This window comes from Phaseolus vulgaris, chromosome 7 (genome assembly GCF_000499845.2).
Source record: "Phaseolus vulgaris cultivar G19833 chromosome 7, P. vulgaris v2.0, whole genome shotgun sequence".
Taxonomy (NCBI): domain Eukaryota; kingdom Viridiplantae; phylum Streptophyta; class Magnoliopsida; order Fabales; family Fabaceae; genus Phaseolus; species Phaseolus vulgaris.
The window spans coordinates 809,462-834,027 of record NC_023753.2 but is presented as its reverse complement, the minus strand read 5'-3'; the positions used below and the strand labels follow the sequence as shown (position 1 = coordinate 834,027).

General features: G+C 34.4%; 4 protein-coding genes and 4 non-coding genes across 14 annotated transcripts; 7 read left to right on the top strand and 1 right to left on the bottom strand.

Moving 5' to 3' along the window:
- Positions 1–525: 525 nt before the first annotated feature.
- On the top strand, positions 526–6,065 carry LOC137827915 (elongator complex protein 1). Of its 2 annotated transcripts, none has more exons than XM_068634290.1 (5): positions 526–764; positions 851–1,196; positions 1,498–4,525; positions 5,174–5,272; positions 5,388–6,065. In XM_068634290.1, the coding sequence occupies exons 1-5, from the start codon at positions 606–608 to the stop codon at positions 5,704–5,706; spliced, it is 3,951 nt and encodes a 1,316-aa protein (XP_068490391.1). In that variant the 5' UTR covers positions 526–605; the 3' UTR covers positions 5,707–6,065. The 2 variants fall into 2 exon arrangements, with proteins under 2 accessions (XP_068490391.1, XP_068490392.1); XM_068634291.1 differs by having other exon boundaries at positions 538–764; positions 851–1,192.
- A 301-nt stretch (positions 6,066–6,366) lies between these two features.
- TRNAC-GCA (transfer RNA cysteine (anticodon GCA)) lies at positions 6,367–6,438 on the bottom strand. Its single transcript has one exon. It is a non-coding gene; the product is annotated as a tRNA-Cys (tRNA).
- Positions 6,439–7,391: 953 nt separating this feature from the next.
- On the top strand, positions 7,392–10,097 carry LOC137827913 (WUSCHEL-related homeobox 13-like). 2 transcript variants are annotated; one of them, XM_068634289.1, is made up of 3 exons: positions 7,392–7,798; positions 8,878–9,383; positions 9,835–10,097. In XM_068634289.1, the coding sequence occupies exons 1-3, from the start codon at positions 7,582–7,584 to the stop codon at positions 9,877–9,879; spliced, it is 768 nt and encodes a 255-aa protein (XP_068490390.1). In that variant the 5' UTR covers positions 7,392–7,581; the 3' UTR covers positions 9,880–10,097. The 2 variants fall into 2 exon arrangements, with proteins under 2 accessions (XP_068490390.1, XP_068490389.1); XM_068634288.1 differs by having other exon boundaries at positions 8,878–9,399.
- Positions 10,098–10,938: 841 nt separating this feature from the next.
- Positions 10,939–13,775, top strand: LOC137827912 (ras-related protein RABE1c). Its single transcript, XM_068634287.1, has 8 exons — positions 10,939–11,169; positions 11,366–11,438; positions 11,742–11,842; positions 12,300–12,365; positions 12,636–12,733; positions 12,928–12,990; positions 13,062–13,154; positions 13,397–13,775. The coding sequence occupies exons 1-8, from the start codon at positions 11,097–11,099 to the stop codon at positions 13,478–13,480; spliced, it is 651 nt and encodes a 216-aa protein (XP_068490388.1). The 5' UTR covers positions 10,939–11,096; the 3' UTR covers positions 13,481–13,775.
- A 1,868-nt stretch (positions 13,776–15,643) lies between these two features.
- Positions 15,644–15,794, top strand: LOC137830811 (U4 spliceosomal RNA). The gene has a single exon (XR_011084283.1). It is a non-coding gene; the product is annotated as a U4 spliceosomal RNA (small nuclear RNA).
- Positions 15,795–16,853: 1,059 nt separating this feature from the next.
- LOC137828338 (uncharacterized) lies at positions 16,854–22,944 on the top strand. Of its 5 annotated transcripts, XM_068634860.1 has the most exons (10): positions 16,854–16,996; positions 17,154–17,203; positions 17,307–18,985; positions 19,059–19,285; positions 19,367–19,699; positions 19,891–20,137; positions 20,348–20,476; positions 20,571–20,786; positions 20,963–21,086; positions 21,444–22,944. In XM_068634860.1, the coding sequence occupies exons 3-10, from the start codon at positions 17,420–17,422 to the stop codon at positions 21,680–21,682; spliced, it is 3,081 nt and encodes a 1,026-aa protein (XP_068490961.1). In that variant the 5' UTR covers positions 16,854–16,996; positions 17,154–17,203; positions 17,307–17,419; the 3' UTR covers positions 21,683–22,944. The 5 variants fall into 5 exon arrangements, 4 of the variants coding, with proteins under 4 accessions (XP_068490961.1, XP_068490962.1, XP_068490963.1 ...); XM_068634861.1 differs by lacking the exon at positions 17,154–17,203 and having other exon boundaries at positions 16,866–16,996; XR_011083860.1 differs by having other exon boundaries at positions 16,874–18,985; positions 21,444–22,050; positions 22,334–22,944.
- Positions 22,746–22,941, top strand: LOC137830766 (U2 spliceosomal RNA). The gene has a single exon (XR_011084257.1). It is a non-coding gene; the product is annotated as a U2 spliceosomal RNA (small nuclear RNA).
- Positions 22,945–23,737: 793 nt separating the features above from the next.
- On the top strand, positions 23,738–23,932 carry LOC137830788 (U2 spliceosomal RNA). The gene has a single exon (XR_011084266.1). It is a non-coding gene; the product is annotated as a U2 spliceosomal RNA (small nuclear RNA).
- Positions 23,933–24,566: the final 634 nt, after the last annotated feature.

Genomic DNA, 24,566 nt, shown 5'->3' with positions numbered 1-24,566 from the left:
ATAAACAAAATTTATAAATCTTATATTTGTAATAAGAGGATATATGTATCAGACATATATATCGGACATTGATCGATATTCATATGATACTTGTAATCGTAAGATATGTATCGGTTAAATGTTTAATTTAAATAAAAATTATTGAATTTTTGACAATTATAAAATGATTCTAAATTTCTAACACAATCTTAAAATGAATAAATACATTAATTTTCTAAAAACTTAAATTTATTGTATGACCCATGAAAAACATCTTTATAAACATAATTTTTTTTCTAATTTATATAATTTATAAATATATAATATATAATATATAATTTTGTATATCTGGATGTGTTGGTATTACAAACATATTTAAAATACTTCTATCTAAAAAGTTTTTAATATTTGTAATTTAAATACATAAAGTTAATTTTATTAATAAACCATCACCTTGTAGACATAATTACATAACTATAATAATAACTTTATTTATTTAATTATTTTCAACATAGATTTAGTTGGATAAAATAACATTTTTATGAAGAAGGCATAAACAGGGGATTGCAGAAACTATGTTAAACCCTATATTCTGAAGTGAAAAGTAGCGGCGAAGGGTTTGAGCAATGAAGAACTTGAAACTCTTCTATGAAGTTCCTTTGGGACTTCGTCTTCATTCCAACGACGAAACCCTTCGATTCTCCACCATCGACATCGAACGCAACCGCATCTTCTTCCTCTCTTCTCACAATCTCATTTACACTTCCCATCTCTCCTCTTTCCATGTCCGTTTTCAACACCATTCACCATTTTCATTTACTCACTCATTCATTCCTTCATTCTGATTATTGTTGTGTTGTGTTTTGTGCAGGAAAACGGTGTTTGGAGCCGTAACGCTTCGCTACCGGCGGAGTCCGTTACCGTCGACCTGGAGCCCGGAGATTCCGTTACTTCCTTTGACTATCTCATGGAGAAGGAAGCGCTTCTTCTTGGAACTTCCAACGGCCTTCTCTTGCTTTGCAATGTCGACGACGGCTCTCGCGCAACGCAAGTCGTTGGCCAGCTCGACGGCGGTGTCAATGCTGTGTCTCTCAGTCCCGACGGAGAACTAATTGCCGTCACCACCGGCTTCTCGCAGCTCTTGGTGATGAGTCACGATTGGGACGTGTTGTATGAAGCACCACTTCACGACGATGTTCCTGACGACTGTCACGTAAGTAAGGACACTGAAACCCTATTTTAGTTTCAATGCCTTCTATCTCTGTTTTGTATTGTATCGGTGTTGTTTGGAAGATTTTATGTTTTGGGATGGAAGGCTGGAAAGAAGAAAGGTATATATAGAGAAAGTTATAGATGTGGCAAATTGTGTAGTTGAAGCGAATAGAGTGAGATAGTGAGACAAATATGGTGAGTGAGATGAGAGAGAGAGAGAGAGAATGAATTTGATACTTATATCATGATTTGTGAATTTGATTGTTTGATGTTTAGTTTAGGATGGTGAATATTGTGTGTTTTCAGGTGAAGGGAACTTTCTTCCTGTGTCTTGGCGAGGAGATGGGAAATACTTTGCTACCATGAGTGATGTGTCCGACTCTGGTTCTATGCTTAAAAAAATCAAGGTTTGGGATCGAGATTCGGGGGATTTGCTTGCCTTTTCGGAACCAAGAAATTTTGCCGGGGCAGTTTTGGAGTGGATGCCCAGTGGTGCTAAAGTTGCAACTGTTTGTCATGGGAAAGATGAAAATGAGTGTTCCTCTATTGTTTTCTTTGAGAGGAACGGATTAGAGAGAAGCAGGTTTAGTGTTGACGCAAAAGTAAAGTTTCTGAAGTGGAATTGCAGTTCTGATCTTCTTGCCGGTGTTGTTGAATGCAAAAATTATGACGCTGTAAGGATATGGAGTTTTAGCAATAACCATTGGTACCTGAAGCAGGAAATTAGATTCTTGAAGCGAGATAAAGTCAGATTCATTTGGAATCCGACAAAGCCTCTGCAGTTAATTTGTTGGACTCTTGGTGGTCAGGTCACGGTTTTAAACTTTGTTTGGATTACGGCTGTTGTTATGGAGAATTCTGTTGCACTAGTCGTTGATGGCTCCAATATTCGTGTAACCCCGCTGTCATTGTCCTTGATGCCACCTCCTATGTTTTTATTTAGCCTGAATTTTTCTTCTCATGTCCGGGGTATGGCTGTATATTGTAAAAACTCTAAGAACCAGTTAGCAGCATTTCTTTCAGACGGTAGCTTGTGTGTTGTGGAGCTTCCGTCAATTGAAACCTGGGAAGAACTAGAGGGAAAAGAGTTCAACGTTGAAGCCTCTCATACAGAATTGGTGTTTGGATCTCTTTTACATCTTGAATGGTTGGATTCCCATAAGCTATTAACCGTTTCACATTATGGTTTCAGTCACAGTAGTGACTCATTTCAAACATCAACTGATGATGGACTTCAAGGCTTCTATTTGCATGAAATGGAACTTGAATGTTCTGAGGATGTTATTCCAGGATTGCTGACGTGTTCGGGATGGCACACAACAGTTTCAAAACGACAAACCCTTGAAGAGCCGGTTCTTGGCATCGCTTCATGTCCTGCTAATAAGCACGCTGCATACATTCAGTTTTCTAGGGGGGAAATCCAAGAATATGTATCTGAAATTGGGATTAGTAAAGGATCTCTAGTTCAAGAACAACTAGGTTTTTCTGCGGCTTGCCCTTGGATGAGTGTAGTGCTAGTTGGCAGTGCTGGCCTATCAAAGCAAGTGCTTTTTGGACTGGATGAGTTTGGCAGACTACATGTTAATGGGGGTATAGTTTGCAACAACTGCAGCACCTTCTCATTTTACTCAAATTTGGCCGACCAAGTTATCACACATCTAGTTCTTGCAACTAAACATGATTTGCTTTTTATTGTTGACATTGCTGATATATTTAATGGGGAATTAGATTTGAAATATAGTAATTTTGTTCGGATTAGCAATAGAAAAAAAGAGGAAAATGAAAGCTACATAAATATATGGGAGAGAGGTGCTAAAATTGTTGGAGTTTTACATGGGGATGAAGCTGCCATTATACTGCAAACTACACGAGGGAACCTAGAATGTATATACCCTAGAAAGTTGGTTTTGGTTTCCATTATTAATGCATTGGTTCAAAACCGCTTTAAAGATGCATTGCTTATGGTTAGAAGGCAAAGAATAGATTTCAATGTAATTGTTGATTATTGTGGCTGGCAAGCATTTTCCCAGTCAGCTTCTGAAGTAGTCAGGCAGGTTAACAATCTGGGTTATATAACCGAGTTTGTTTGTTCTGTAAAGAATGGAAATATTATGGAGAAACTCTACAAAAATTATGTTTCTGTCCCTTATCCAAAGGTTCTTAATGATACGTTAGTTGGTCCCCCCCAGAATTGTCCTGCCGGTAACAAGGTTTCTTCTGTTCTGATGGCTGTAAGAAAAGCTATTGAGGAGCACATAACAGAAAGCCCAGCAAGGGAGCTTTGCATTTTGACCACTTTAGCTCGGAGTGATCCTCCATTACTTGAAGATGCTTTAAAGAGAATAAAAGTGATCCGTGAAAAGGAATTGTCTCAAACTGATGACCAGGGTAGAATGTCTCACCCTTCTGCTGAAGAAGCTTTGAAGCATCTTTTGTGGTTAGCTGATTCCGATGCTGTCTATGAAGCTGCTTTGGGTCTTTATGATTTAAATCTTGCAGCTATTGTGGCATTAAATGCTCAGAAAGATCCAAAAGAGTTTCTTCCATTCTTACAGGTATTGGAGCGTATGCCTACTCAAATAATGCAATATAATATTGACCTTAAGCTGAAAAGGTTTGAAAAGGCTCTCAGACACCTTGCTTCTGCTGGTGATTGTTATTATGATGATTGTATGACACTTGTGAAGGAAAATCCTCAACTTTTTCCATTGGCTCTTCAACTTTTTACTGGCCACACTGAGAAGATGCAATTCCTTGAGGCATGGGGGGATTATCTTAGTGATGAAAAACGCTTTGAAGATGCCGCGACAATTTACTTATCCTGTTTCAATCTGGATAAAGCTATGAAGTCCTATCGAGCTATCAGTAACTGGAGCGGGGTTCTTACAGTTGCTGGGTTACTTAATCTGGGAAAGGATCAGATACTGTGTATTGCCAATGAGCTCTGTGAAGAACTTCAAGCACTTGGTAAACCTGGGGAGGCTGCCAAAATTGCCCTGGAGTACTGTGGAGATGTTAACACTGGTGTTAATTTGTTGGTTACTGCAAGGGACTGGGAGGAGGCTTTGAGGGTTGTTTTTATGCACAGAAGACAGGACTTAATTGAAATGGTGAAGAATGCATCTTTGGAATGTGCAAGCACACTTACTGGTGAATACGAGGAAAGCTTAGAGAAAGTGGGGAAGTACTTGGCTCGTTACCTTGCTGTTCGACAAAGAAGACTACTTCTTGCAGCAAAGCTCCAGTCAGAGGAGCGTGCAGCAAGTGATATCGAGGATGATGCTGCTTCTGAAGCTAGCAGTAATTTTAGTGGAATGAGTGCATACACCACAGGGTATGTATTTTCCTTGGTCGCATATATCTTTATAATTTCCCAGCTTCAGAATGTTAATTTGATGTGCTTTTGGCATATACTCCGAGTCAGTTTTCCTTGACTTTTAGGATGGATTTTACCATTTTGGCCTTTTAACACGTTAAAACGGACATAACCACTAAGCCATGATACTCAATTAATCTTCCTTGCATTAAATGAATATACTGTTTACAAAACTGCTACAAAATCTAGCAGTGTGGTATTATGATTTTTACAACTGTAGTCTCTACCTCATAAAATTTGTGATAACTATTTATTGTGTCTTCATGTATAATGACATATAAGTGAAACTCATTGTTGTTTCGGAGAAAAGTCGGACATTTCATTTCCCACCCCATCCCGGGGGTAACAGAATTATTATCACATTCAAGCACATTTTTATCCATCTTACCACATTTATGGTTCTAAACTCTCTTTGTAATGCTACATTTATTTGTCTGGACACCAGTTATGTCCATGATTGAGTTTCTCTTTACGACTCAATTTCTTAAAAGTGAATTGTAAAAATGACAAGATTGAACCATACTTTCCTTTTCACAAAAATAAATAAATTAGCAAAGGTTGTTCTTTGGGTGTGTGAAGTTTCATTGTGCCTCATTTCATCAACAGGACCAGGAAAAGTTCTGCTGCTTCATTTAGCTCAACTGCTACCAGCAAGGCAAGAGACGCCAGACGACAGAAGAAAAGAGGAAAAATCCGTCCTGGGAGGTATCTTGATACGATAATTTAATGTTTCCTTCTGCCATTCTTGCTCTACTATTGATTTGTGTTAATCATGAGTTCTTGTGAAGTAATAGTTTTTTATTCTTATACCTTATTGTAGTCCTGATGAGGAGATGGCCTTGGTGGAGCATTTGAAAGGCATGTCCCTAACAGTGGAAGCTAGACGGGAACTGAAATCTTTGTTGGTTTCCCTCATGATGTTTGGCGAGGGCGAAACATGTAGGAAGCTACAGATAATGGGGGAAAACTTTCAATTATCTCACATGGCAGCTGTGAGATTAGCTGAAGATACAATATCTAGTGATACCATAAACGAGTATGCACATACGTTGGAGCAATATGCCCTAAAAATAAAGAGTGAACTTCCAAATTCAGAGGCTTTCTCGTGGCGGCTTCAAGTATTTTTGCCCTACGAGTGAACCTTAAGTTGGATATATCCACATGCAATTTGATGTTGTTGATTGTGCTGCACTCAATATCTACATTAACAGCGAAATCAATTAGTTCCTCAGGAGAGTGGATAGACTTCAGGAATAGTATAAGGGTGTGACCAAATCTTGTTCTCAAACACGAATAATTTGTTTCGTATGCCCCCCTTTTTCACTTTCCTAAGAAAAGCTACTAAAACTTCTTCAAATGATGCTATGCAGCAAAATTGCAGCGACAGTTCATGCTTTGTTTAAAAGAATTTGAACAATACATTACTTTAATTATTAGAGAGGAGGAAAGGTTGTTCATGTGTAGGATTCTGATGAATGAAAGAATTTGATTGAGATAATCGACCCCTTTATCTATTATTTTACTGATCGATGTCTCAAATGTTTCAATACATGTCTTTTATAGTCAGTCAAGAAACGAAAGATTATCACAACAATGTTAGAGTATTCTATGGTATCTCACCAGTAGGAGTTATATTATAGTTGATTTGATTGATGTAATAGAAAAAGGTTATATATATTTAAATAATAATTTGTAAAAAAAAATAAAAAACTATAATTGAAATAAATGATTATTTTAAAATTTTAATTAATAAAAATTATAATTCAAAATAAATTAATTTATAAAATGTACAAAATGAAAGGGCCCAACCGGGTTCGAACCGGTGACCTCTTGATCTGCAGTCAAATGCTCTACCACTGAGCTATGGACCCATTTGTGATAACTGTTTATCTGTTTTTAATAAAATAAAAATTGGGAACAATAATATGCCGGTCATTGCGCCGGGAACCACTCCTCGCAAATTATTTTAAATATATCAACCAATTGACTTGGTATTTGAATAAATTATATGATATTCTTTAAACTAGACAATGTGTTTTTATTTATCAAACATTTGATTTAAGTTTCAAAGCTTAATTATTTAAATGTTTTATTTTCAATTTAAATATACTTTGGTTCCAAAAATTAATAAATTTACTTTTTTAATTTTCATTAAATCTCTAATTCTTATAAAGATGGTGTTTTTTTTAGTTCTTATGTGTCACGTATGATTTAACACAATAAAAGTAACGACTAAGATTATAACTATGCATTTCTATAAATTAAAAATTAAAAGTTAAATATTTTTATTTTTTTTAATCTTAACACTATCATCTACTCACCAGTTACGTATAATAGTTTGTTAACTTTTATAAAAATAAACTTAAAAAACTCATTCCAATTATGTCTAAAAGATTTTTCTTTATCAGTATAATTTTTTTTTGTATGCCATCAAATATCATGTTAAGTTTATTGACATTGATCATAGTTACTCTACAAAATAATACTAAAAATTAAATTTAATACTTTTTATAAATTTACAAGTCAGAGAAACTCATCAGGCTATAATATCTGAACAAACTCAAATAATAAAAAAATATAACCATATTTGGAAAAGTGCTTAAATAAAATTGCAGATTGTTGGACACTCATGAAGTGGTCCAAACAAAAGCTACATAATTTAGGTCTGAACGTGGAATTTGATTTGAATAACGTTGTTTCTACATACTAGATTTTTACCTCTGTTGATAATGTTATTCATGTCATTTTTTTATTTATTACAGAAGATGTTGTAATAAGTAGGCACCGCAAAAATAATATAAAGAATGAGGAAGGAGTCACATGTGGCACAGCGTTAAAGAGGATCAAATTTCTGGTTTAAAATGTTTGTGTGTTTTGTCTGTTTCTCTCACTTTCTGCTTTTCTGACAACCTTTGTGGACTTCTCTTTCTCCTTCTCTCTCTTCATCAAATCGACAACATCATCATAATTCAGAGCGCAATCATCGTCGCAGAGAGAGGGACAAAGCAGAAGAGATGGTGAACGTGGTGGAGTTGCAGAATCAGCTGCAGAGGTGGCAGCAGAGTGGGAACAATAATGTCAATGTCGATGCCAACGGAGAACTCATGTATGTCCAAGTCATGACTGACGAACAGTTGGAAACTCTCAGGAAACAAATTGCTGTTTATGGTACCATCTGTGATCAACTCATTGAGATGCACAGAACACTCTCAGCCCAACAGGATCTTGCAGGTCCCTCTTCTTTTTTACCATTATTTCTTTAGTTTGTGTAGTAATTATGAACCATGTTGTCTCCTCTATAGGCAAATTCTTATGGTATCTTGTTTCTTACCCTTTTGACTGTTAAATCAAGAATCAAGTAAAATTATATACGTGTAGTTTAAGTCTAATTCAATTTTATAAAATTGACTTAAAATCGGTTTTTTAATATGATATAAAGTCTCAGTTAGGTTCATTATACCACCTATTATTGTTATTAGACTATCCATAATATATAGTTTTACTTATGCATGAGTTATCATTCTCGTACCTCGTACGAGGAGGTGTGTTGAAAATCTTACTAGATATTATCACAATTCATAAGATATAAGTCGAGATATAAGTGGATGCAAAATGATATTGTTTTTATTATTGATATTAGGTGTTTCCACTTTCTACTATTTAAGCCAGCCTGTTCCAACAAAGTAGAAAATGACAGGGACAAATACCAACCATACCTTTTCCCCCTACATCAGGGCACATTGGATTTGAAATTTGTAATCATAACCAGTAACCATACCTTTCATGCTTTAAGATATTACATGCATTTTTTGCATTTAGTATTTCTAGAAATGATTGAATGATATGTTACACTTACATGCTTCACTTTAAGCAACTAGTAATTAGTTTTTTCTTGTATTTTCAGTTCATTCCGGTAATATTATCTCATCACATGTAGTAGAGATCTTTTGAAGTGACAAACATTTGAATAGAGGAAATTTCTGAATATCAATCTTTTCCTTGCATTTTGCTTTGGCAACTTCTTCTGCTGCTAAAGTATAGTCTTCAAGTTGTGCAGTAAATTTTTTAAATAAGAGGGAATGATCACTAATAATATTGTTGGATGGAACAGCAAGTGTTTCTGAATCTCATCCAATTAAATTAACTCTTATTAAAATTTAAAAAATGACTTAAGTTCTTGATGTTAGTCTAGTTGAGATGTGAAGTTGTATTGTACCTGAAAGTTTTTATAAAAGAAAATGACTTATGTTAGATAAGATCCAACATTATCTGCAGAAAATATTGATGTTTTGATTTGTTTTCTTGATCAGGGGTTAGATTGGGAAACCTGTACTGTGATCCATTGATGATATCTGGTGGACACAAAATAACATCGAGACAAAGGTGGACACCTACACCTGTGCAGCTTCAGATTCTTGAACGTATATTTGATCAGGGAAATGGAACTCCAAGCAAGGAAAAAATCAAGGAGATCACTACTGAACTGGGCCAGCATGGCCAAATTTCTGAAACAAATGTGTACAATTGGTTTCAGAATAGGCGTGCTCGATCCAAAAGAAAACTGCAAAACGTGGCTCCTACCAACACTGAATCAGAAGTGGACACTGAGGTTGATTCTAAGGATAAGAAGACAAAAGCTGAGGAGTTTCAGTCCCAACATATCATAGGACCTGAAAAGCTGTGCTTTCAGAACCCTCAAGTCTACTCTGACTTGCAGTACTTGAATCCTGATTCCAGCAAACCATACTCCATCTTCCCATCAGATGACAGTTTGAAATCCACAAGAAATTTGACTCATGTGTCTGTTTTTAACCAGGTGCTGTCAAACTCAAGTATGTAACATCTTGTGCCTTTTTCCTTCAATTCATTCTTTATCAGCAACAATTATTAAGAAGTGAACTTTGATTTCATACTATATAAATGAGTGCAAACCTCACCTTATTAATCTGGGTTATCCATCATCGAACCACTCATAATATATAGTTTCATGCACGAGTTATAGTCTTAACGTCTCAATCGACTTTAGAACATTTGATAATATATAAGTGAGGACAAACTCCATCTTATAAGTTGGTTTTACAAAGTTTAGTTAGACTTAAAATTCACTTCTTAATAACAATAAATCAATTTATCTGTAAACACTTGTGAAAAAAAATAATCAATTTTTTTTACTAGTTAAAATTTGGAAAGGGGTTATGTTATTTATATTTCTGTTGTAGCAGATGATCCTCAAGATTGGTTCTCTCTTCACTGTGTTTCTTTTGCAGGGAGTGAGTATGCAGGTGGAAAAATGGAAGTTGGTGGGACAGTGAGCTACAATTTGATCCACCAAACAGGAGACTGCAATCTGGGGGGTTGATTTATACTGTGATCTGCAAAGAATTTACCTTGAGTGTGCTGTTTGGGCTTGTGTTCATGAGTTCATCACAAACTAGAACTCAATGTTTGTGATATTTACTAATCTTTGTAATATTATTACTGAAAACCTGTCCAGAGAATAGCATAAAAATGTCACACTTCATATTCTGTAGTTGGATTCTTGGTAGTATATATCTTATTAGTATAAAAGAAATTTATAGTATCAATCATGTATAAAATACTGTTGCTGCCCTTTTGTGATAATTGATGATTAATGTAAAATTAACAATGTTATTTTACACGATTTAATAATGATATGAAAAAAATCTTTATAAGCATGTACTGTTGAGATAATGGGAAAGAAAGTAAGGAAATAAAAAAAATAAAAGTAAAAGGTAAAATTATTTGAATACATGACAAATAAAATAAATTTATTTATTTATATTAATATTATTTTTTAATTATTTATAATTATAATATGATTACGAGGTTCTTAAATGATTTGTCCGTGTTGAACACATGAATTGAAACATTGACACTCGTAGGTAGGACATAGGACACTCGTAAGATCCGTATTGATAAAATGTCCAATTAAAAAATATTTGTTGGATATCCAATAATTCTAACACAGTTCTAACACAATTTTTTTAAAAAAAAATATATTAATTTTTTAAAAACTCAAGCTTATATAAATTTTAATTATAATTATAAAAATAAGAAACAAATTATTTTGAACCAGTTATGAAAAACATTTTTTCTGTTAAAAAAACTAAAATATACTTATTCACATAAACTTTATTATCAATTTATATAATTTATAATTATATAATATATAAATTCGTGTTTTTATGTCTTATATTTTAAAAATTACACATATTTTGTATTTATGTTTGTGTTCGTGTTAATTTCTATCTTCGTACTGGGTTACATAAATTATGAATAAGAAAAGTAAAAAAACTATAATCAATTATTACACGTGTCGATATATAGATGAATAGATAATATTAAGAAGAATAGAGAAGAAAGTGACGGAGGGGAGAATAGAGTGTGGGCGGGAGCATGAAAGCAGAAGTGTGGTGGCAAAACGTAACGGGATCCGCTTCCTTCTCCTTCTAACCATTTCCCATTCCGATCCCTCTTCTGCACGTTAGGGCTTTTTCCTCACTCAACCATGGCAGCACCACCCGCCAGAGCTCGCGCCGATTACGATTACCTCATCAAGCTTCTTCTTATCGGCGACAGCGGTTCGTTATTCCCCCTTTCCCATTCTCCTTTTCCATCACTGCAAACCTCTTTTAACAACCCTGATTGCAAGTTTTCCTTCGGAATTGGACTCAGTGTTTTATGGAGATAGTTTCGAATAGCTGAGTATGGAACAAGGAGTGCTGCCTCTGCTCTAATAGTTTTTCTTTTTAATGTCTTTCTGACTCTTAATTTCAGGTGTGGGGAAGAGTTGTCTGCTTTTGAGATTTTCTGATGGTTCATTCACAACCAGTTTCATCACCACCATTGGGTTAGTATAATATCTTTTGACCCCTCTTTTATCCCTTGTGAAACGTTGTCGTCTTGTTTCTAGATGCTTGCATTTATCTATTGACTATTTTGTCTGTAATGCTTCTGTTTCTCCTTTAGTGGTTTTTGGAAGCATCGCAATTCGGGACCTAATGTCTTGAGCTCGTTTAAAAAATAGTGCTTAGTGAATGTCATTTTTAATATGGACAATTTTTAGCTGTTGGGTACACAAATGTTTGCACACAACCAGACCTGTATCTTTTTGTTGTTGAAAATAAAATCTTGTTATAATAATCCGTGGCAGCATCGATTTTAAGATAAGAACCATTGAACTGGACGGCAAACGGATTAAGTTACAAATCTGGGATACTGCTGGTCAAGAGCGATTTCGAACTATTACCACAGGTTTGGATTTTGTCTTGTGTAACCTTGCTGTGAATTCATAATTGGCAGCTGTCTTCTTGGTAGGTAATTATGTCGTGTTTGCAAATTGCATGCATTCATGTGCAAGTTAGTTGAAGTATTTCAGCTGTGATTGATAAAAATGAAAATTTTAAGGTAAATAGTTTCTGTAACTATTATCAGTAACTCAATTAAGTTTTGAGAAGTTATTATTCATAAAAAAATAAATCTTTTGGGTGGAAGTTATACGTTTTGAAGGAATAGTGATTTAATTCATGGACTCATAAATGTAAAGTGCACACTGGCTTGCGTTATATTTCCATAGAAGGACACAATGATTTAATCTGTCAGGTTCAATTCTTACTTGATTTTAAATACTATGGATAAATCAAATTATATTGCATGCTCCATTTCTTTGATGAAAGGAAGACTTGTCTTACAATGTTACATGCTGTTGCAGCTTATTACCGAGGAGCCATGGGTATCTTGCTGGTCTATGATGTTACTGATGAAGCATCTTTCAATAGTAATCTCCTTTCCCTGACCTGGTTGTGTTGGAAGTTAAAAGATATTTCAACGAATGACATTCTTTTTGTGTCTGAGGATTGTAGACTTCATTTCAGCTTTAGTTGACCCAATAAATTGTGTTTTCTTTATATTTTCCCCATTTCGTATTTTCCCCATTCTCTGATTTACATTTAACAGGGAGTCAAACAATCTCTCTTTTTGGTTAAGTTTGCTTCATTTGTTCTGCCCATCTTTTGATTTTCAATGTAGTTTGTTTATTGTTATCCAGATATTAGGAATTGGATTCGCAATATTGAACAACATGCTTCTGACAATGTAAACAAGATACTTGTTGGCAACAAGGCTGATATGGATGAAAGTAAAAGGGTGTGTACATTGTGGGGTACTTTTTTATTTACATTTTACATTCTTAATTGGCGAGGGTCTGAAATTCGTTGACTGAGAGGCTATGGCATTTTTGACTCTATGCTGTCCAAGCCGCATTTGTTTACTGATATGAGATTAATCAGTCTCCTTCTCTGCATTTTGATACAAACAAAAGTTTTTCCTTTATCCTCTAGGCTGTACCTACTTCCAAAGGTCAAGCACTTGCTGATGAGTATGGTATCAAGTTCTTTGAAACTGTGAGTGACAATAACAATTTCATTACAGTTATATGTAATTTCGTTACATTTATATCTAAGAAAACATGCAGAGTGCAAAAACAAACATGAATGTGGAAGAGGTTTTCTTTTCAATAGCAAGAGATATCAAGCAAAGGCTTTCAGACACAGATTCAAAAGCTGAGGTAATTTGTCAACTCTTTTCTCTATGTCCTTTGTTCTTCCTTTTCGCCAGATATATGCAGGTACTCTCTTCTTCTGAAAGACTGACATTTTTGCCAGTGTGTGTACCAACCAAGTACTTGAAGAAAAATAATTGTTAGGAAGTATTTGGGATTTTCTTAATGCTAACTTTCAGAATAAGTGAATAGTTGTGTGACTTTTTCCGAATTGCTGACCATTGATACTCTCTTCTCTGTTGATTCAGCCTCAGACCATAAAGATTAACCAACCTGACCAGGCAGACGGTGGTGGCCAACCTGCACAAAAGTCGGCTTGCTGCGGTTCATGAAAAGAATCAGTATCTGCAGCAAGTGGTGCAGGTTTCTGCAATAGCCTCATGTGGGTGCTGATGTTATTCTGATGACATTATTAGTGGGAGCGTGTATTTGATCCTCCGTATCTCCCAGCTGCAGTGTTTTAGAGTTAATATTTTAAATTCTTTGCTCATCATGAGTTGGTGGAATTTATTGTGACCAGTTCATTTGCTTCACTTTTCCTCTTTCATTTGTAGTTTGACTCTTTTTAAAGGATATCTTGATTAGATGCGGATAGATTATCAAAAAACAACTTGATCATTTGCAAAATATCGGTCCAAATGTTTTTTTGTTGTTGCTGGCTTAGGAATCTAGAGGCAAACATAAGAATGCTTTTACTTGGAAGCAAAATGTAAAATCATTGTCTAATTCTCCAATCTTTTAAATTTTGTATTAGTCACCCTAATGGAGGAGTGGTTTATGCTTGTTTTTGTTAGAACGACAGAAAAAACCACGACAAAAATAGCTGAAGTACCTTGCAAGAATCACTTTCCAATGTGAGCTTTGTTTGATATAAGATGGATGCAATCAGTTGGAAGATTTTTAATTCCCAATATCAATCGTGCAGTCCAATACCAAATTTGCTCGTCAGAATGAACTTTTAGCTATATATATTTTTTAAAATCTCTATTAAAAAATAAATTTTGGATACAAAATCTAAAATGTTGATCCATTTGTTTTCATCAGAGAAAAATTATTGATCCATTTATTTAAATTTAAGTAAAATTGATATTTGTATTCAGTTATCCATAGTTACCAACAATTGATGGTGCCAAATTGATGAAAATATTAGGTCATGTTAGGGTTATCCTCAGAATTTTATAGGTAACTCAGCAGTTTGTAGCAAAATAAAAACAAGTTAGCTCAGCCAATCGTGAAATAACTAAGTAAAAAAAAACTCCACTTAGAAATCTCAAGTTTTGAGGCCACAACTAATATACTCAAGGTCTTGCAATTAACTTGTAGACAAAAGGAAACTCCTGGAATCACAGCCAAAAGTGAAATATGCAGGATGATTTGTTGCATCTGTTGAAAGATTATCTCAGCAGCAGAGACATAATGTTAGAAAAAGCATGTCAATTTCAATTTCAAAATATATGCAAAAAAATGAACATATAGTAACTAACCAAGATTCACATTATCAAGCTACTGATTGCAACTAGATCCCAATTGCTAGAACCGAAATCCTTTACCTTAAATCCCAATTGATTGGAACATGGGAGGCTTTTGAATTATAATGATACAAATAATTGGAGATTTCATTTGTGTCATTGAGAAATAAAAACAAGAACCAAACGGTATAATATAAATCTGTAATTGAGATATCAGTTCTTTTAATATGATTATGAGTAACAAAAAAACTCAGAGGGCAACTGAGGAAGCACAATGGAAAACATCTAAGTAGTTCAGTCCTATCTTCTGAAGTGTATCTTACTTTAATTTTGTTACGTCTGAAAGACAACTATGTAGAGAATGTTGACCATCAGATACACAAGGGTACGAATAAAGTCCAACTACTGTCACAAGAAACACCATAACTCTTGCATGAAACATAACTGAAAGTCAATAATTAAAGCAATAGCCTAAATAACTCAATAACCATCACCAAACAATCTAAAAGCAAAAAAAAAAAGGTTATTTAATGCACCCGTTTGATTCTTACATGGAAAAACCTAGAGAAACAATGCAGGAGAAACTAGAGTAAAAAGATCTGGTTAAATCCACAGATATCATTCAATTATGCTGATTGGCTTCTACGGTGAGTTTACATTTTCTATCAGTTCCAAAATTTGTGCAGTTTCCTGATGTGTATACTGACAAAAAGAATGAAAGTCACTGCACTAAGCAATGGGAAAAGGAGACATATGTAGCTGATGAATCTGTTGAATGTGGTTAACCATGTTTATCACTAAGAGGAAAAAATGATGCCTACTCACTTACATGGGTGGTTGGAATGTATCATTGCATTATGGTTAATGTTGATGGTTGATATGTTGATGAAAAATACTGGTCAGTTCAGTTTAGGGAATATGAATTGTGGTTAACCATGTTGATGGCCAAAGTCCCACACTGACTAAGTTATGAGATAGAGTATATAGAACTTAATATAAATAGAATTCTCAATAACCTTTGAAAGTATCTTTGCGCTTGGGGCAATGACGCAGCTAGTGAGGTTCTAACCGAGGCGCGTCTATTGCTGGTTGAAAACTATTTCCAAACCCCCTCTTAGGCCTGGGTTCAGCCTAGGCCTTCGAGAATTTCTGGAAGGGCTCCCTTAGGGGTAAAGCCCTGCAATTATATTCTAAAGATTTGATTATTGTTTGGAATGTAATTATTTATTATTTAATTATAGTTGAACGTAAGTAGGATGTAGAGTGTTATGTTAAAAGAAAAATTAAGAAATAATTAAGTCAACCACTTTATAGTAAGTATTAAGAAACACTGTTTAGCGGAATAGTTTTTGGTGCAGTAATAATATATATTTTAATAAGAAAAAATATTTAAATAATAATTCTCTCCTTTAATAATTTATAGTTTAAAAAATGAAATAATTTATTTTAAAACATTTTACACCTTTCTCAAGTTGATAGTAAATATTTAAGAAAACCTTCTACCATTTTTTAATAATAATAATTTTGTTTTATGTTTTATAATAATTATATTTATTAATTTTAATTAGTAGTATCATAATTCTAAAATTTATTCTTAGGCTATTTAACTGATGATTTATATACTAATCACTCTTAATTTAAAGAATTACTTATCTCCATAAAAGATTTTTCATGCAAAAAAGTCCTATCATTTGAAGACTAAATATCCCTATTTGCATGAAGAATCAAGAATACTAAGTCCTTGGAAATGAGATTATAGATTTTGAAGTAATCCATATATGTTAAGATTAATCAATATTTATTAATATTAGTTAAGCTCAACATTTTTATTAATAAATATATTTATTGGAAAATATATATAATTTACTCATAAGGTGTCAATCACTTTTCATAAAATAATTAAGAGAATTGTTGAGTTTTATTTATAATTTTAACTGAATATAGATATTATTTTTAAGTATATGTTATAAAAACATCAAAATATACTAATATAAGGATTCAGTTCATTATTTTGTCTCTTCAGTTTTTTTGTTTTTTTTTGCATAGATTGTATTGGGATGTGAAAATATTTGAAATAAATTTACAGTATTTTGAAACCTAATTAAAAAAAAAGAGAGAAAATCTAACCTTATCAAATAGTTCCAACATGTCAACATTTCAAAGCGGGTTCTAGAAAGTGAGAGAAAATACTCTAAAAAAAAGTATTATATATTATAAAGTAATATTGGTGGGACTTAGGATCCAATAAATGAGAAAGTAAGAAAGAAGATATAGAAGAATGGATGCACAGCATGAGCATCAGCATGTTCTGGAAACAAACTTTGAATTTGCCATTGATTTGAAACTTCAAAACTCCATTCGTTACCACCACAAAACAATGTACACTGTTCATCTCAATCTCTCTTTTTCTCTCCCTGTAATTGTGCTGCCATCTGTATTTCTCTTTCCATAGCTCATGCACTTCATTCTATGCGTGTTTTAATTTCTCAGTAGTGATTTTGGTTTTATACTATCAGTCATTATTACATTTTTCTAGGAAGATGCATTCTTCAGTCTCAGGACAGAAATTTCAGAACAATCTTCATTGTGAGTGAGTGATTGCTTTGCTGCCACACTTGTGGAATATCTGATTTAGATCATTTGCTCTTTCTTGTCAATCTCCTGTTGAACTAGTGCCTTTTTTGGTTAGTTTGGTAATTCATAGGAAAGGGTGATGAAGACTTAAGGCAGTGTTTAAGGAGATACTGTTATTGGTGAATAGAGTTCTTGATTGCTTGTGCAGAGTGTGGAGGTGGGAGAGTTATGGCATGGCTTAGAGTTGCTTCCAGCATAGCAAAACATGATGCAGTTAGGAGAAATCTCTATGGAGGTGGAGCACGGTATTGTGTGAAAAGGACCACCACAATCCTTCCATCAACAAGTAGAATTAGAAACTTCCACACCACAGTTTTCAAATTCAAAGAGCAAACAGCTAGTGTGCCTCGCCCGGTACCCCTTTCTAAGTTGACAGACAACTTCTTGGATGGGACAAGTAGTGTCTATTTGGAGGAGCTTCAAAGGGCTTGGGAAGCTGATCCAAACAGTGTTGATGAGTCCTGGGACAATTTCTTCAGGAACTTTGTGGGTCAGGCTTCCACCTCCCCTGGAATTTCTGGACAAACAATCCAGGAGAGTATGCAATTGCTGTTGCTGGTGAGAGCATACCAGGTTAATGGCCACATGAAAGCCAAGCTTGATCCTTTGGGTCTGGAAGAACGAAAAGTCCCTGATGAGTTAGACCTTGCCTTTTATGGATTCACTGAGGCTGATCTTGACAGGGAATTCTTCTTAGGGGTGTGGAAGATGTCTGGGTTTTTGTCTGAGAATCGTCCTGTGCAGACTCTTAGGTCCATTCTGACACGGCTTGAGCAAGCCTACTGTGGAAGCATTGGGTATGAGTACATGCACATACCAGATCGTGAGAAATGTAATTGGCTCAGGGATAGGATTGAGACCCTTACACCTACACAGTATAATCGGGAGCGTCGTGAGGTTATTTTTGATAGGCTTGCTTGGAGTACACTTTTTGAAAATTTCTTGGCCACCAAGTGGACATCTGCAAAGAGGTTTGGACTTGAAGGGGGAGAGAGTATTGTTCCTGGTATGAAAGAAATGTTTGATCGGGCTTCTGATCTTGGGGTTGAGAGTATTGTTATGGGAATGGCACATAGGGGAAGATTGAATGTTTTGGGGAATGTAGTTAGGAAGCCACTTCGCCAGATTTTCTGTGAGTTTAGTGGTGGTCAACCTGCAGATGAAGTTGGACTCTACACAGGAACTGGTGATGTTAAATATCACTTGGGAACATCTTATGATCGACCAACAAGGGGTGGGAAGAGGATACATTTGTCTTTGGTGGCAAATCCTAGTCACTTGGAAGCAGTGAACCCACTTGTTGTTGGAAAAACTCGAGCAAAGCAGTATTACTCAAATGATAAGAACAGAATGAAGAACATGGGAGTTTTGATTCATGGAGATGGTAGTTTTGCTGGACAAGGTGTGGTGTATGAAACACTTCATCTTAGTGCTCTTCCAAATTACACTACTGGGGGGACTATACATATTGTGTTCAACAACCAAGTTGCATTCACCACCGATCCCAAGTCAGGAAGATCTTCACAATACTGCACTGATGTAGCCAAATCCTTAAATGCCCCCATCTTTCATGTGAATGGTGATGATGTGGAAGCTGTTGTTCATGTCTGTGAACTTGCAGCTGAATGGCGTCAAACTTTCCATTCGGATGTGGTTGTTGACTTGGTGTGTTACCGTAGATTTGGCCACAACGAGATTGATGAACCATCTTTCACACAGCCTAAAATGTATAAGGTTAGCTCTTCTCTTTGTGCATGTTTCCTTTTGACTAGTTCATCAGTTTTTTCAACTTTGTTGGATATATCAGGTCATCCGAAACCATCCATCAGCTTTTGAGATCTACCAAAAAAAACTTTTGGAATCTGGGGAGCTCACACGAGAAGATGTTGATAAGATACATAGAAAGGTCACATCAATTCTAAATGATGAATTTTTGGCTAGCAAAGATTATGTTCCGAAAAGAAGAGATTGGCTTTCAGCATATTGGTCTGGTTTCAAGTCACCCGAACAAATTTCACGCATCCGGAACACTGGGTATGGTAAATTAATATTAATGATGCTTGAATCTTCTCTGTTGTAGCATAGAAGCTGAAAGCTATGGTCTATCATGTGCAGTGTGAAGCCAGAGATCTTGAAAAATGTAGGGAAAGCAATCACACTGTTACCTGAAAATTTTACTCCTCATAAAGCAGTGAAGAGAATTTATGAACAGCGTTCCCAAATGGTTGAAACAGGGGAAGATATTGATTGGGGCTTTGCAGAGGCTCTAGCTTTTGCAACATTGATTGTTGAAGGAAACCATGTTCGGTTAAGTGGTCAAGACGTTGAAAGGGGAACATTTAGTCATCGCCATGCTGTAGTTCATGATCAGACAACTGGAGAGAGATATTGCCCCCTTGACCATGTGATAATGAATCAAAATGAAGAGATGTTTACTGTTAGTAACAGGTAATATGCTTTTAACACACGCATATTACATCTTGATTCAAAAGAAAATAAACCAGGTTTTACATGATTGTTTTTCTATTTGTGTTTCTTTTCTGTCTTAAGCTTTAATAAAGTGTGAACTGCATGTTTAACAAAAGATAGATAGTTTTCTATGAATCTGTTAACTAATTAATCTTTCATGCAATATGCAGCTCACTTTCTGAGTTTGGTGTTCTTGGATTTGAATTGGGTTACTCAATGGAGAATCCTAATTCGCTGGTGATCTGGGAGGCTCAATTTGGCGATTTTGCTAATGGAGCTCAAGTTATATTTGACAATTTCTTGAGTTCTGGTGAGTCTAAGTGGCTCCGTCAGACTGGACTTGTTGTGTTACTTCCTCATGGTTATGATGGGCAGGGACCTGAGCATTCAAGTGGAAGACTGGAACGCTTTCTTCAGGTGCTCTTTTATGAATGTGTGTTCTTTGAGGTTCATTGAAGGGGAAGGACATCAAAAAGAGCTTTTTGTTTAATTTAGATTGGTAGTTAGGATCTCACATTTTATCTTAAAACAAATAATAATTGTCTCTTGTTGCTTGCTTTTGAAGTTTTTATCTGATGTGTTTTTACTCTTAATAGAATTCAAACGTTTTCATTAATTTATTGGCAGATGGCTGATGACCATCCTTATACTATTCCTGAGATGGATCCTACTCTTCGGAAACAAATTCAGGAGTGTAATTGGCAGATTGTGAATGTTACAACTCCTGCAAATTTTTTCCATGTTTTAAGGCGGCAGGTTAGTAGTTGGTACCATGATCCAATTGATGTTAGTTTTGTCACTTGAATCTTGGTACTTGATTTTCTCACTGTTGCGTTGTGTTTTCTTCCAGATACATAGAGAATTCCGTAAACCTCTTATAGTAATGTCCCCTAAGAACCTGCTTCGTAGTAAGGTTTGCAGATCAAATTTATCTGAGTTTGATGATGTTCAAGGACACCCTGGTTTTGACAAACAGGGAACCAGATTTAAGCGCCTCATAAAAGACCAAAATAATCACTCAGATGTTGAAGGGGGTATCAGACGTTTAGTACTTTGCTCTGGAAAGGTGTGTGATCCTGATTGGAACTACTGTTCAAATGTGTTTGGATTTTATGTTGACAGCTGGTGAATTCTATGTTAACTGTATCCAGTGCTTCAATCACTATATATGTTTTACATCTATGACTTATCATTGTTTTCTAATATGCTTTTATAACTATCAATGTCTTATATTCCTTGCAGGTTTACTATGAACTTGATGAACAACGAACAAAGGAAGATGCAAAGGATGTTGCAATATGTAGGGTGGAACAGCTTTGTCCTTTCCCTTATGATCTTGTCCAACGAGAGCTTAAACGATATCCAAGTATGTCTTTTCAAAATGGCCTATTGAAAAGGATTCTATTTTTTTAATTTTTGTCACATTCAAGGTTGAGTGTCTACTACTGTTGTTAGTGTGGGAATTTTTCTTGTTTGTGACTTCTCAGCTAGTGTAGTTTCTAGATGTCATATAAATGTGGTTAAAAGCCAAAGAAATCATATTAACAGACCATTATTGAATTGTATTTGATATTTCTTGATGTGTGAAAGATGAACCAAGTGTGAACTAATCAGCAAAACATTCTCTTTAAGCATTATTACATTTGAAATGGTAGAGTTTTAATAACACATATAGTCTTCTGTATTAGTTATTTTACACTATACTTTATTGTGTTTCTGCTAGATGCCGAGGTTGTCTGGTGTCAAGAAGAGCCAATGAACATGGGTGGATACACATATATTTTACCCCGGCTTATAACTTCTATGAAGGTTCTAGGTAGGGGAGGTTATGAAGATGTTAAATATGTTGGTCGTGCTCCTTCTGCAGCAACAGCTACTGGTTTCCTCAAGGTTCACCTTAAGGAGCAGGCCGAGCTAGTTCAGAAAGCCATTCAACAAGAACCAATCAGTTTCCCTTACTGAGACACAGCAGATGCATGGTTTCTGCAGAGTGATGAAGGCAATAATTGGAGGGTAGCTGGGGAAATTATTAATATTTGGTATTGGTCTTTAGGTAATAATAAAGGTTTTTTGTGCCACAACTGAAGAACCTGGTCAATTTTGTTATTCACCTTTTATACCATATAATTTGAAGTGCTTTTTGTTGTTTGGTGGCCAGTCAAAATGGTGTTCGGGAGATACATTTTACAAGTTCAATTGTGTTGCAGTTTCAGGTTCTTTCAAGAACGTTTATCTAAAATCGATTCAAACTGTTATATGATATGTTATGCACATAATTTTCTTCATGAGCAACATGCAACTGCTACAATTAGGCAAACTACTTATTTGAGGTGAGGGGCAAGAGACATCTTTTAGTCTTACACCAGTTTTAAGCCACTATCCATTTAATGGCGTGTCTATGATTTAGATTTCACCATGTATCAATGGTTCAGCCAATGGTTTCAGCAGAGTATATGGCTGTGTTGTTGCCCCTATTTTATTGGTCCTTTGCAATAGTCTTTCATAGGTTTCCTACTCTTGTTTATGCATCAGGGTCTTGTATTTTACCTGATGCACATATAATCATTTGATTTGGATGTAAAGACAAAAAGTGAAATGTCCTAATTTTGACAGGAATAGAAGCCTTTGACGATTTTCTCTATCTTAGCAAAAAATGTGTTTTGATGGCATTTGCTCCAACCAAATTACACAAAATGTGAGATAAGTTGTCCAAGCCAATTACAGGGAGAATGAAGAATTTGTTATGTGCATTTTAGCTTGAATACAGATGGGTATAAGTGGGTGTGGTCTCTTTTGCACCACATTCTTCAATCACAAAATTCAATGCATCATCAGATAACAATCTTAGATACAGGGATCTGGGAATATATCCTGTCTCAGCCACTCAGAAATGCTTAGTTGATGTAGTTCTCGTTCTACAGAAGCATGTGTTAATGAGTTAATTACTTAGTCCCACACAGATTATAATAGATAGAAATCAGTTGATGTTGTACTATATAATCTACCTTCAGTTTCGATTCAAAGCATACCTTTCTCGGCCTTTTGGCTAAGATCAAGTGTAGTATCTGTTCTTATCAGTTTAATATCTGATATGTGGACCAATGGTCCACACGATATTAAATTAATTTTTTAAAGGGGAAGATCTACACCAATAGCTTGCTATTGAGATCTTCATGTGTCGCCCTTGTGTTGCACTAAAACATGGGCTTGGCACACCCTACCAATGCAAGTAAAATATTTTATTAGAATATTCATTATTTTTTAAACATGTAAGAGGTATTATTTTTTTAATTTCATAATAGGTTCTTAGGATTTTATAAACTTTAGAATCAAAACATCTCTTATGATTTTCTTTGTCTTCAATTGAGTTTTAAAGATTGATTTTGTGTGGTTTATAGTTGATTTAACAAAGATGATGTGTCAGCTAATTTTTAATTTAATATCTAAATAGTAAGATCACTGTATAAAAAAGTGTTATTTTGCTGGAATTATTTTTCAAAAACTATTCAACCATTTATATTTGTGTACTTATCTATCCAAGAATAAAGATTCATTCTAAATCCTTTGTACAATTATTTGTGTTTTTGAAATATCAATAATAGTTCAGAAAACTAGTTTTAATTAGTAGGTTTTGTTATTAGTTGAGACACTTAAAAATTGTTTGGGTAGTTAATTAGCCTTCTTGAAGTTATTACTTGAAGTACTTAAAAACTGTGTTGGTAGTTAATCAGCCTTCTTGAATATATCTATATATATGTATATGTATATATATTACTATTGCTAATAAATTTATTCTTAATTTTAAAAATATCATAATAAATAATGTTTGACAACAATTACAGTTTAAAATAATATAATATATATAGTTATAGTTTAAAACATATTTAAAAGAAACGCAATTCCGTACATCATCAGATAACTATCATACATAGTCACTCTTGAGTCCCACATAGTTACAATAGATAACCATCATTTGATGTTGTAGTATATAATCCACCTTCAGTTTCTTTACATAGCATACCTTTCTCGGCCTTTTGGCTAAGATCAAGTGTAGTATCTGTTCTTATCAGTTTAATATCTGATATGTGAACCAATGGTTCACACGATATTAAATTAATATTTTATGGGGAAGGCCTATAACAGTAGCTTGCTACTGAGATCTTCAGGTGTCGCCCTTGTGTTGCACTAAAACATAGGCATGGCACACCCTCCTAATAAATCCCAAAATATTAACTTGTTATCTTGTATTTTATTTTGTTCGTCTAGTATTGTTCATTAAGTAAAGATTGAATATTTAATCAGTTAGTATTACTTGCTAAGAATAATTTATTAATTCTTATCATTAATATCAATATATACAATAATTTCTGAATATGTACTATTCTTAGTAAATAATAGGTGTTGTTATTTGTTATTATTTAAGGTGATTAAAAGTTGTTTTCGTGACATTGCCCATGTTTTAAATTTATTGTTAATTTTAATTTATATTAGTAAAAATATTAATATTTTACAAAACTTAAAGTATAAAAAGAATATAATATTTACTTCCAATTCAAAACATAGTTATAAAAGAATAACTAATATCTGAATTTTTTAATAACACATTTGTAAATAAAAAAATTGCAGAACTTCATAAAAACATTAAATTTGTTTATGAAGTCAGCTCTGAATCATTAAATTTTTAATTAACCCGATTAAATCAAATGCTTTAATTATACTTTAAATTTAATTATCAATTTGGTATGATATATCATTCAAACTCTTCTAACTTCAGACTTTATAATGATGCACCAAATTTACACTAGTACTTGTTAAGATTTAATTAAATTTAACTACATATGTATAT